This window comes from Oncorhynchus mykiss, chromosome 7 (assembly GCF_013265735.2).
Source record: "Oncorhynchus mykiss isolate Arlee chromosome 7, USDA_OmykA_1.1, whole genome shotgun sequence".
Lineage (NCBI taxonomy): Eukaryota > Metazoa > Chordata > Actinopteri > Salmoniformes > Salmonidae > Oncorhynchus > Oncorhynchus mykiss.
In genome coordinates, this window is record NC_048571.1 from 56,992,757 (window position 1) to 57,005,748 (window position 12,992).

At 42.5% G+C, this 12,992-nt stretch overlaps 1 protein-coding gene across 5 annotated transcripts in view; it reads right to left on the reverse strand.

The window, feature by feature from the left end:
• The window catches only part of LOC110528035 (calmodulin-binding transcription activator 1), a 135,946-nt gene that overhangs the window by 111,426 nt on the left and 11,528 nt on the right, over nt 1–12,992 (reverse strand). For all 5 annotated transcript variants that reach the window (XM_036983596.1, XM_036983594.1, XM_036983595.1 and 2 more), the window contains exon 3: nt 10,714–10,817. In XM_036983596.1, coding sequence (XP_036839491.1) covers nt 10,714–10,817 — 104 coding nt within the window. The remainder of the gene's footprint in view (nt 1–10,713; nt 10,818–12,992) is intronic.

The following is a 12,992-nucleotide window of genomic DNA, read 5'->3' on the forward strand; positions in this document are numbered from 1 at the left end:
TTTCAATTCTTTAACTTGGGTCAAATGTTTCAGGTAGCCTTCCACAAGCTTCCCACAATAAGTTGGGTGCATTTTGGCCCATTCCTCCTGACAGAGCTGGTGTAACTGAGTCAGGTTTGTAGGCCTCCTTGCCCGCACACGCCTTTTCAGTTCTGCCCACACATTTACTATAGGATTGAGGTTGGGGCTTTATGATGGCCACTCCAACACCTTGACTTTGTTGTCCTTAAGCCATTGTGCCACAACTTTGGAAGTATGCTTGGGGTCATTGTCCAATTTGAAGACCCATTTGCGACCAAACTTCCTGACTGATGTCTTGAGATGTTGCTTTAATATCCACATAATTGTCTCTTCCTCATGATGCCATCTATTTTGTGAAGTGCACCAGTCCCTCCTGCAGCAAAGCACACCCACAACATGATGCTGCCACCCCCGTGCTTCACGGTTGGGATGGTGTTCTTCGGCTTGCAAGCCTCCCCCTTTTTCCTCCAAACATAACGATGGTCATTATTGCCAAACAGTTCTATTTTTGTTTCATCAAACCAGATGACATTTCTCCAAAAAGTACGATCTTTGTCCCCATGTGCAGTTGCTAATCGTAGTCTGGCTTTTTTATGGCGGTTTTGGATCAGTGGCTCCTTCCTTGCTGAGCGGCCTTTCCGGTTATGTCGATATAGGACTAGTTTTACTGTGGATATAGATACTTTTGTACCTGTTTCCTCCAACATCTTCACAAGGTCCTTTGCTGTTGTTCTGGGATTGATTTGCACTTTTGGGCAGCAAAGTAAGTTCATCACTAGGAGACAGAACGCGTCTCCTTCCTGAGCGGTATGACAGCTGCGTGGTCCCATGGTGTTTATACTTGCGTACTATTGTTTGTACAGATGAACGTGGTAACTTCAAGCGTTTGCAAATTGCTCCCAAGGATGAATCAGACTTGTGGAGGTCTACAATGTTTTTTCTGAGGTCTAGGCTGATTTCTTTTGATTTTCCTATGATGTCAAGCAAAGAGGCACTGAGTTTGAAGGTAGGCCTTAAAATACATCCACGGGTACACCTCCAATTGACTCAAATGATGTCAATTAGCCTATCAGAATCTTCTAAAGCCATGACATAATTTTCTGGAATTTTCAAAGCAGTTTAAAGGCACAGTCAACTTAGTGTATGTAAACTTGTGGAATTGTGATACAATGAATTAGAAGTGAAATAATCTGTCTGTAAACAATTGTTGGAAAAATTACTTGTGTCATGCACAAAGTAGATGTCCTAAACAACTTGCCAAAACTATAGTTTGTTAACAAGAAATTTGTGGAGTGGTTGAAAAACTAGTTTTAATATACTGAGATCCTGTGACACTTAGATTGCACACAGGTGGACTTCAACAAATTATGTGACTTCTGGTGCAACCAATTACCTTCAGATCTTATTTAGGGGCTTCATAGCAAAGGGGATGAATACATATCCACGCACCACTTTTCTGTTTTTATAAAATACATTTAAAAAATGTAAACAAGTATTATTTTTTTTCATTTCACTTCACCAATTTGGACTATTTAATGTATGTCTATTAAATGAAATCCAAATGAAAATCAATTTAAATTACAGGTTATAACGCAACAAAATAGGAAAAACGCCAAGGGGGATGAATACTTTTGCAAGGCACTTCAGGGTATCCCAGACCATTAAAGGGCATACTGCTGTGTTCCGGTGCATTTCAAATAAAAATTGGAAGTGATTATTAACATAATCAATAATTGATGATTTGCTAGGAGCTATATGTTGAATCTCCAAGATGGTGGTGCCATAGGAGGTCCCTCAAATTCAATGGGGGAAAAAACAGGGCAGAGGGGTCAGATAGAAGTCTAGGAAAATAAACAACTTGAAATCTTGGAGAAAAAATAATTAAGGAACAAAAAAGTATATTCTTGAATAGGATTTGTGTACATAATAAAAAAATAACAGCCCCTTTCATTAGAATGTGTTGTTCTCCATACTTCTTGAAGTCCCAAATCTTGAGTGTTAAGGACAAGTATGACAGGATTGTTATGTAGTCATCTCTAGGACCAGGAATTTATCCAGGATTTTTTTATTTTAAATCACACTGTATGACCCGTCTAGAAAAAATCTAGTCCATCATGGCCCATATAAAACCTTTATCTATTTTTTTTACTCTGGGTCCCAGGAAAACAATTTCCCTTGTGGTGCCACCTCTGACATCACCACACAATGTTACAATTGAACATATTCTCTTTGTACTATCTCAAAATGTTTACTTACATATCTCAAAGTTGAGATGGTAAGCCTATCGACCTAAAAACAATGTTAGGGGAATGGGCTTCCATAGTTCTATGTGGCTCAGTTACTGCTACAATTTCTGAATGTAACAGGCTGTTACTGCAATTTAACTCAATAAAACAAGTCTTAAATATGAGGAGAATTGTTTTCACACTGCTCTGCTCGGATAGGGGTAACTGTAGGGCGCGTGTCATACACGACCTCTGGAGTTAGTGCTTGAGATGTGATCATTTGGCAAGTTTACACAACAGTATTGTCTCTCCAAAACCTCTCTAAAATGTCCCTTTGCTATCGTCAATGTGAAAAAAGGTCATAGAGAGTGAGGAGGTAGAGACGGATAGAGACCAAGTGCAAAAGAAAATACAAAAAAGCTAAAGGGAGAGCGAGAGAGAGAGAGAGAGAGGATCACTAAGATTCCCTCTAAAACGTGGATCCCGCTGCAGGTTGAAATGAAACACACACACATTAGAAAGAGATAGTAATCACTGGGTGTGTCTGACTGGCCTTTTATCAATAAGTCATCACCATGCTGTATTAGCAGCCCCAGCTAGCACATGTGGTTCCTTGGATGTTATGGAAATGTACATTTTTGGTTTCCCATTGGTTCTGGGAATGAAGCCATACGTTTCCTGAACAATAAAACTGAACTTTTTTTTTTTTGTTTTGAGAATGGAAGGTAAACATTTAGCATGTTCTGGGAACTCATACAAAGCTGTTCATTTGAGTCTATTCAAACAGACCCCATTTCAAAGGAAACAAGCACTCATTTAGATCAGGTAGGGCCAATTAGTGGGCGCGGCCAACACACCTGAACACACATAACAAGATAGAGGATAAAGTTTTGTTGATGCTGAAAACGGAATGCATATGTTTATAAATAACATTCTTAGAACATTCTATGAATGTTAGTAATGTTTTCTTATGGTTTTAATGGAACATTTTAAATAGAAGCATGAGGAAACCTGAAGAAACGTTATGCTGAAGTACTGAAATTCCTATAGAAGAACATTGATTCTTAACATTCTCTGAACATTCTGAAAACAGGACTTTAAATAAAACCATGACGAAAACAGTAGAAAACTTTGAAGTACTGAAATTCCCATAGAAGAACGTTGTTTCTTAATATTCTTGTAACAATTTGAGAACGTTCCTTTAAATAGAACCATGGGGAAACCTGTAGGAAACATTACACTGAAGTCCTGAAATTCCCACTTCAGAAACATAGGGTTTTCAGAACGTTATGTGCTAGCTCAGTATCTTACACCATTCCAGAACATTGGGGGAAGGTTGAATGCAAAATAACCATATGACAAACACGCTCTCACCAATCTCTAAGAAACATGCTTCTCTGAACGTTACAGTATGTGCTAGCTGGGACATTTAGCACCATGACGTGTACACGCACGCACACACACACACACACACACACACACACAGTACTAGTAGGATTTAGAAGCCAGCTAAATTATCAGCAGAACCTATCTGTGAGATTCCCTCCAAATCACATTCAGACAGAACCATTTGGAGGAGAGGTATATAATGCTTTGGTGCATCAGCTATGCCTGATTTATACAATGGGTGGGTCTAATCCTGAAAGCTGATAGGTTAAAAGTGCATTCCAGTGGTGTCTTATCCACAAGTTACCACCAGTTAAATCTATGGTGTTAAAATGCCTATTTACTCTGTTCCATCTGACAGCGCAATCCACTGTTTCATCAGCCCAGCCAGGCATGTTATAAACTTGACCTCCACTATAAAAAGCATCTAGACATTATCTCACATTTCTTTTAGACTAACATTTAGTTTTCAACAGTGGAGATTTGTATAAACTAGTGATGCACCGATATGACATTTTTGGCCGATACCGATATCTGATATTTACCTTGACAAAAAAACACGATACCGATAAGCAATATTTAACATTTTAGCGGCCTTTTAAGAATTCTAGTACAGTTAAATAGTTAACACACACACATGGAAGCAGCAGTCTAACACACGGCATCTCAGTGCAAGAGTCGTCACTACAGTCCTGGTTTGAATCCAGGCTGTATCACATCTGGCTGTGATTGGGGGTCCCATTGGGCGGTGCACAATTGGCCCAGCGTCGTCCGGGTTTGGCCGGGGTAGGCCGTCATTGTAAATAAGAATTTGATCTGAACTGACTTGCCTAGTTAAATAAAGGTTGCACACACACACACACACACACACACACACACACACACACACATACACACACACACACACACACACACACACACACACACACAGTTATTTTGTTGGCATTTACGTAAGAATAATGAAAATGACTGCAGTTTCTACTGGTCATTGTTTTCAGGCAGGTTATATTGGTGCTAGCTAGGTACCAAGCTAAAGCTAGCTACCTCAGAAGTTGCGGTCGAACAAATTATGCTTTATTACCAACACAGTATTGTAAACACATTGTTCGTGGCCGGTGTTTTCTTGTTTGCAGAATGTTTTGTACAGCTTTGACAGTGCTACTGTATCTTTTTTTACACGTAAAGACCCAAACGGCGTTCCATAGTATGTATGTTGTGAAGCTAATAGCAGTGACACTATTAATGTGTAACTCCGGTAGGGCAACATCTGAAAAATAGCACCCCTGGTAGTGTGTACCGGTGCTCAACCAGTCGGTGAAGGCCAACATCACCCACGACAGAGAACGGTTGATTGTCAAGGGCAATGAATTCCATTATCTTGGCGTTAATGGATTTCCCCTTTGAGTTGTCTTGCTGAAATGTTCTTACTCTTCCAAATGACTGCTCGACTTGTTGACTGCTCGATCCACACACCAGACATTGTGGGCTAGGATATGAATGCTGTGTTGCACGTGTAGTGCAAAATATTACGTGGCGTCATTATGACATGTACCTATGTTATATAGGTATACACTTCAGCGTTGACATCGGTTTTGCACATTGGTGTTAAACTAGACACCGGCATTTTTAGCTAATATCGGGTGATTCTAATATGTTCACCAATATATTGTGTATCCGTGGTATGAACCTTGCTGTCTGTCTCTTCTTCGACATTTGCAACATTGCTTCAATATTCAACTTAATCTTGAACTGTTCCATAGTAATGAACGTGTAGGGGTCGGGAGTCGGGGCGAGAGAGAAAGGCAGGCAGCGTTTTTAATGAAAATATGTCTGAATATGTTGGTAGCCCATTGTAGAAAAGTGATAATGCCCTCGAAGCCGGTGTTTGGAAGTGTCACATCTTCTCCTGCTCCTCCTCTCCGGCGTACTGACCACATGTCCTGGGATTCATCATTGCACACACCTGGCACTCATCATCACGCAAACATGTTCATCATTATGATTCACACCTGGACTTCATTACCTTCATTATTTCCTCCCCTTTTATGTCACTCCCTTATGTTTTCTCACCAGTTGGTATTGTTCTTGTTTACCGGGTGTAGCCTTATGGAATTGTCTCGTTACTGGTTTTGTTGTTTTATGAAACATTTTACCTGCACCTGCTTCCCGACTCACAGTTCTGTTATTACAGGAAGATATATTGGCACGGTTTGCCGGCCTGAGACGAACAATACCTGTGCCAATATATCCTCCAAACACCGGCTTCTCAGGCATTATCACTTAAATGACATACACAATCACAAACACATACATAAACACACATTCTCTCTCCATGTCTCTCTCTCCCCCAAACACAGAAACAGGAGTATGCCTATAAAGGACAAAGGGGTGACAGAACGTATTCAGGAAACTTTAGGCCTCTGATGAAACAGATGAGCTTTGAAGGAATCCTCCCAGGGACACCCAACCTTCCCCTGAACTGAGCCTTCACTCCATCATCAAACACACACAGAAGGAGAAAGAGACAATGAGAGAGGAGAGGGTCTGTCTTCACGCATACTCTCGACTCTGCGTTTCTTACACAACGATCTCAGCACTGAAAGATCACAAACTGCTCTCAATTCGGGAACCACATACACACATGCAGGCACACAGACAGACACACACACTTGATCCCAGTGAGTGCTCTGTTCTGTAGGCTGCAGATATGCTGTTTGTCCTTCACTGAGACAGATCGCATGAAAAATGTAATGAATTGCCTCAGAGGAGAAACCACAAACCAAATAAGCTTTACATCACATAGTAATGAATGTACATCTCCTAGATCAGGTATTCCCAAACTGGGGTACTGGGGTACACGCAATGCCGTCGGGGGTACGCCACATAAAAATGTGATCCACATCAAAAAATATATAGATCTTCTTTTGACAATTTTCTTCACATTTTCAAACAGTCCATTTAGTAAGGCCTGTGTCCATAGAGACACATACCAACTCTACTGGTAGTACTGCTACTACCAGCAATACTACACCTTCAACTGTCGACACAAGTTGTTCTGCTTCCACGAGCACACCCAATGCTAGCATCAGTAATTCTACATTTGTTGTTAGCAGAGCTAGCACAGACACTGACAGTTGTGAATCTGATGCAGCCGAAGAGCTACTGCCCCTTTACCTGGGAAAGCAATGAACAACAGACCGGGACGTTGGACCATCGAAGAGGCGTAAATATGATGAGAACTACATTGATTTGGGGTTCACTTATATTGGGAGGAGTGCCTTTCCTCAGCCAAAGTGTGCTATACAGTTGAAGTCGGAAGTTTACATACACCTTAGCCAAATACATTTAAACTCAGTTTTTCACAATTCCTGACATTTAAACCTAGTAAAAATGTCCTGTTTTAGGTCAGTTAGGACCACCACTTTATTATAAGAATGTGAAATGTCAGAATAATAGTAGAGAGAATGATTTATTTCAGCTTTTATTTCTTTCATCACATTTCCAGTGGGTCAGAAGTTTACATACACTCAATTAGTATTTGGTAGCATTGCCTTTAAATAGTTTAACTTGGGTCAAACCTTTCAGGTAGCCTACCACAAGCTTCCCACAATAAGTTGGGTGAATTTTGGCCCATTCCTCCTGACAATGCTGGTGTAACTGAGTCAGGTTTGTAGGCCTCCTTGCTCACACACGCTTTTTCAGTTCTGCCCACCAATTTTCTATGGGATTGAGGTCAGGGCTTTGTGATGGCCACTCCAATACCTTGACTTTGTTGTCCTTAAGCCATTTTGCCACAACTTTGGAAGTATGCTTGGGGTTATTGTCCATTTGGAAGACCCATTTGCGACCAAGCTTTAACTTCCTGACTGATGTCTTGAGATGTTGCTTCAATATATCCACATAATTTCCCCTCCTTATGATGCCATCTATTTTGTGAAGTGCACCAGTCCCTCCTGCAGCAAAGCATCCCCACAATATGATGCTACCACCCCTGTGCTTCATGGTTGGGATGGTGTTCTTCGGCTTGCAAGCCTTCCCCTTTTTCCTCCAAACACAACGATGGTCATTATCAGACCAGAGGACATTTCTCCAAAAAGTACGATCTTTGTCCCCATGTGCAGTTGCAAACCATAGTCTGGCTTTTCTTTGGCGGTTTTGGATCAGTGGCTTCTTCCTTGCTGAGCGGTTATGTCATCAGGTTATGTCGATATAGGACTCGTTTTACTGTGGATATAGATCCTTTTGTACCTATTTCCTCCAGCATCTTCACAAGGTCCTTTGCTGTTGTTCTGGGATTGATTTGCACTTTTTGCACCAAAGTACGTTCAGCTCTAGGAGACAGAACGCGTCTCCTCCCTGAGCGGTATGACGGCTGCATAGTCCAATGGTGTTTATACTTGCTTACTATTGTTTGTACAGATGAACGTGGTACCTTCAGGCATTCGGAAATTGTTCCCAAGGATGAACCAGACTCATAATTGTCTGGAATTTTCCAAGCGGTTTAAAGACACAGTCAACTTAGTGTATGTAAACTTCTGACCCACTGGAATTGTTATACAGTGAATTACAAGTGAAATAATCTGTCTGTAAACAATTGTTGGAGAAATTACTTCAAAGTAAATGCCCTAACCGACTTGCCAAAACTATAGTTTGTTAACAAGAACTTTGTGGAGTGGTTGAAAAACAAGTTTTAATGACTCCAACCTAAGTGTATGTAAACTTCCGACTTCAACTGTATGTGCAAAAGTACTATCTCACAACTCGATGAAACCTTCACTCTTGTGCAGACATTTAGAAACAAAACATGGCAAATTTAAAAATAAGCCACAGGAGTTTTTTGATCGAGAATTAAGAAAATGTTTGAGTAGTAAGACATATAAAAGCAACAGATACCATCAATAAGAATGGGCTAGAAGCGTCTTATATGGTGAGCTACCGAGTGGCTAGGGCAAGGACTATTGTGGAGGACTTAATTCTTCCTGCTGCCGCGGATATGGCTGGGAATATGTTGGAGGAAAAGGACACAAAAAAACTATACAGACAATGCCCTCATCAAACAACACTGTTTCACGACGCATCAGTGACATGGCAGGAGATGTTTTGAAGCAATTACTGCTTCGCATACAAGCTAGTGAACTGGATGTGTTACAATTGGATGAGTCAACATGCACAGCTCCTGGTATTACGTTTATGGGGGGTCAATTAAAGAAGACATCCTCTTCTGCAAACCACTGGAAACCAGGACAACAGGATAGGATATTTTTAAAGTACTGGACAGCTTTGTGACATCAAATGGACTTTGGTGGTCAAGATGTGTTGATATCTGTACTGATGGCGCAAAAGCCATGACAGGGAGACATAGTAGAGTGGCAACGTGTGTGCAAGCAGTTGCTCCCGAAGCCACTTGGGTACACTGCAGCATCCAGCAAGAGGCTCTTGCTGCCAAGGGAATGCCTGACAGCTTGAAAGACATTTTGGACACTACAGTGAAAATGGTTAACTTTGTTAAAGCAAGGCCCCTGAACTCTTGTGTATTTTCTGCATTATGCAATGATATGGCCAGCGACCATGTAACACTTTTACAACATACAGAAAGAAGTGCGCTGGTTATCATTGGCAAAGTATTGACATGTTTTTTTTATTGAGAGACGAGCTTAAAGTTTTCTTTACTGACCATTTTCACTTGTCTGACCGCTTGCATGATGACGAGTTTCTCACAGGACTGGCCTATCTGGGTGATGTTTTTTCTCACCTGAATGATCTGAATCTAGGATTACAGGGACTCTCCACAACTATAGTCAAAGTTTCGGAACAAAATTGAGGCTATGATTAAGAAGTTGTAGCTCTTCTCTGTCTGCATTAACAAGGACAACACACATATCTTTCCATCATTGTATGATTCTTTGTGTGCAAATGAACTCAAGCTTACGGACAATGTCAAATGTGATATTGCGAAACACCTGAGTGAGTTAGGTGCTCAATTACGCAGGTACTTTCCCGAAACACATAACACAAACAACTGGATTCGTTATCCCTTTCATGCCCTGCCTTCAGTCCACTTACCAATATCTGAACAAGAGAGCCTCATTGAAATTGCAACAAGCGGTTCTGTGAAAATTGAATTTACTCAGAAGCCAGTGCCATATTTTTGGATTGGGCTACGCTCAGAGTATCCTGCTTTGGCAAATCACAATGTTAAGACTCTCTCTGATACAACCCAACTTTTTAAAATGTAACTAGGCAAGTCAGATAAGAACACATTCTTATTTACAATGACAGCCTAACCTGGACGACACTGGGCCAATTGTGCGCCGCCCTATGGGACTCCCAATCAAGGCCAGATGTGATGCAGCCTGGATTCAAACCAGGTACTGCAATGATGCGTCTCGTACTGAGATGCAGTGTCTTAGACCACTGTACCACTCAAGGCCAAACATTGCAGACTTATGTGCATCCTTTCCAGCACACCCTTCTCATTAACCTGCGGTGAGATATTCACAATTTTCCATGAACAAATAAGGTTTTATACGTAAGATGGCTAAATAAAGAGCAAAATGATTGATTATTATAATATTATTATTTGTGCCCTGGTCCTATATGAGCTCTTTGTCACTTCCCCACGAGCCGGGTTGTGACAAAAACTCACACTCATTCTAACGTTTAATAAATGTATTGTGTAGTGTGTGTGGCAGGCTTATAATGATGGTAAAAATCAACGTTTGAGAGTGTGCTGACCCTGGTGCTAGAGGGGGTACGCAGCTGGAGGTTAAATGTTTGAAGGGGTACCGGACTATAAAAAGTTTGGGAACCACTTTCCTAAATCAATAACACACACGCCTCAGTCTCTATCCACAATCAAAACAGAAATAATAGCAAACCAAACCAAGTTGGCCCAGCACAATAGTTTTCTTCAGAACTACACATGTGGAAACCCATCCACTGGAATAGTAAAGGAAGATGCTGACCTATGGAAGAGGCTAGAGGTCACCACACTAAAACACTGCTACACAGAGGCCCTAATCCATCCATGTCCGTGGACAAGGCGCAACCTATGATTGGGTCCTCCTAAGTGCTCTCTCACCTCATTGGTGTTCCAGCGGTGGCGCTCCTTGGGCAGAGAGGAACATTTGGGCAAACACTCCAACAGCTTCTTAGGTAGGTAGATCTTCAACTGGCCAGGCTCACCTAGAGAGACAGAGAGACAGACAGAGAGACAGACAGAGAGACAGACAGAGAGACAGACAGACAGACGGGTTATTGACTGAGTTTGAGTGAAGGACCTTTGTTTACCCCAGGAGACGTGAGACTCCTGAACATGCTCATGCACACACGCTGACACAACGTGTGTATGTGTGTGAGAGAGAGAGAGGGGGGGGGGGGGGGGTATAGATAGATAGTGATAGAGACAGTGAGAGTGTGTTCAGGCACGTATGCTCACCCTAATCAATTATGCATTTATTAATAGAAGCCCTGAGAAGACAGAATTTCAAACAGCTGAATGGCGCTGGCTTAGGTAAAGCCTAATTTCTTATTTAGCAGCACTCCGGACTCACTGCTATGAATGCCAATCAGTGTTTAAATCCTCTCCTCCACACACACACACATATCCCGCCCAGTGTCCCCGATGTTCCGACCACTGATCAGAGGAGTTCTCATCAGGGCCCTGCCTTTGAAATGCACTAGAAAACCCACATGAAACCGGCGATCAAACACACCCACCATATGCATGCAAGCACACACACTCATACATCTCATGTGCGTGGTTGTGTGCGTGTGGACCACCTAAGTTTATATCTCCCTTGGGACTTTCCAGAACGATCCTACCACCAACAAATTCCCATGGCAACACACTTCCATCTGAACAGCATCTTTACAGGTACCTATATAAGAATCAAATATGCTACAAATGAACGTCCAGCACACTGCACATTCCCCATCCATTAGTTGATTCATATTTTACCTTCCAAAACTGTCATTTCCACATGTATTACTGAAAAAACCCAATACCCCTGTGAGGCTGTCAGTTAATTATAAAACTTTCCAGAGTAAAGAACTCTCAAATGCAACTCTTACAGCAGCATACCACCCTCATCCCTCCCACTGCTGGCTTGTCTCTAAGCAGGGTTGGTCCTGGTCAGTCCCTGGATGGGAGACCAGATGCCGCTGGAAGTGGTGTTAGAGGACCAGTAGGAGGCACTCTTTTCTCTGGTCAAAAAAGTATCCCAGGGCAGTGATTGGGGACATTGCCCTGTGTAGGGTGCTGTCTTTTGGATGGGACGTTCCACGGTGTCCTGACTCTCTGTGGTCACTAAAGATCCCATGGCACTCCCATGGCACTTATTGTAAGAGTAAATAAATAGAAATATTTCTCCCAGTACTGAGGAGAAATGTCATATTTCCCCCTTTTCTAAATAAAATGAATGTGAAAGAAAGGCTCATTGCACGGAAACTAGATAGAGGGAGATAGAGGGGAAGGAAGAAGAGAAAGGGGGAGATATAGGGGAGAGAGGGAAGGAGGGAGAGGAGGAGAAGAGTTTGGGGTAGATGTGCGTGCAAAAAGAGGCAGAGAAATGGGGAAGGAAGGAAAAGACAGGGAGAGAGGAGATTAAGAAGAAGGGGGGATGAGGAGGGATAGAGGGATGGGTGTGCATGCTAATTCATGATTCTGCTGATAAACCTTTCCTCAAGTCATCCTCAGCTGGGATGCCACAACAGAGAGAATGCTGGGATGTGAGGAATTGTTGGTATGATCGATCAGTCAACAAAACAATTCAAGAAAATGAATCACTCATCCTCCATGCCCAAGCCTTCCCCTCTGATTCTCAAACCAACAACCTTAGCCTCCCTTTCTGCTCCCCCTGTCCCTCACCATTCCTCTTTCCCCCCCAGTCCCTCCCCCGCTCCATCTGTCCCTGACCTCTCTCTCTCTGTCTCTCCTGTCCCTGTCTGTCTCTCTGTCAGTGTCTGTCTCTCTGTCTCTCCTGTCCCTGTCTGTCTCTCTGTCCTCTCCTGTCTCTGTCCTATCAGGTGTCTTTGTCCTCTCCTGTCTCTGTACTCTCATGTCCCTGGGTTCTGGTGTGTCTCTGTCTCTCTGTCCTCTCCTGTCTCTGTCTCTCTGGTCTCTTTGTCCTCTCCTGTCTCTGTCTCGCTGTCCTCTCCCCTTCCCTAGGCTCTGGGGTGTCTATGTCTCTGTCTCTCTGTCCTCTCCTGTCATTGTCTCTCTGACCTCTCCTGTCTCTCTGTCCTCTCCTGTCTCTCTCTCTCTGTCCTCTCCTGTCATTGTCTCTCTGTCCTCTCCTGTCTCTCTGTCCTCTCCTGTCTCTGTCGCTCTGTCTTCTCCTGTCTCTGTCTCTCTGTCCT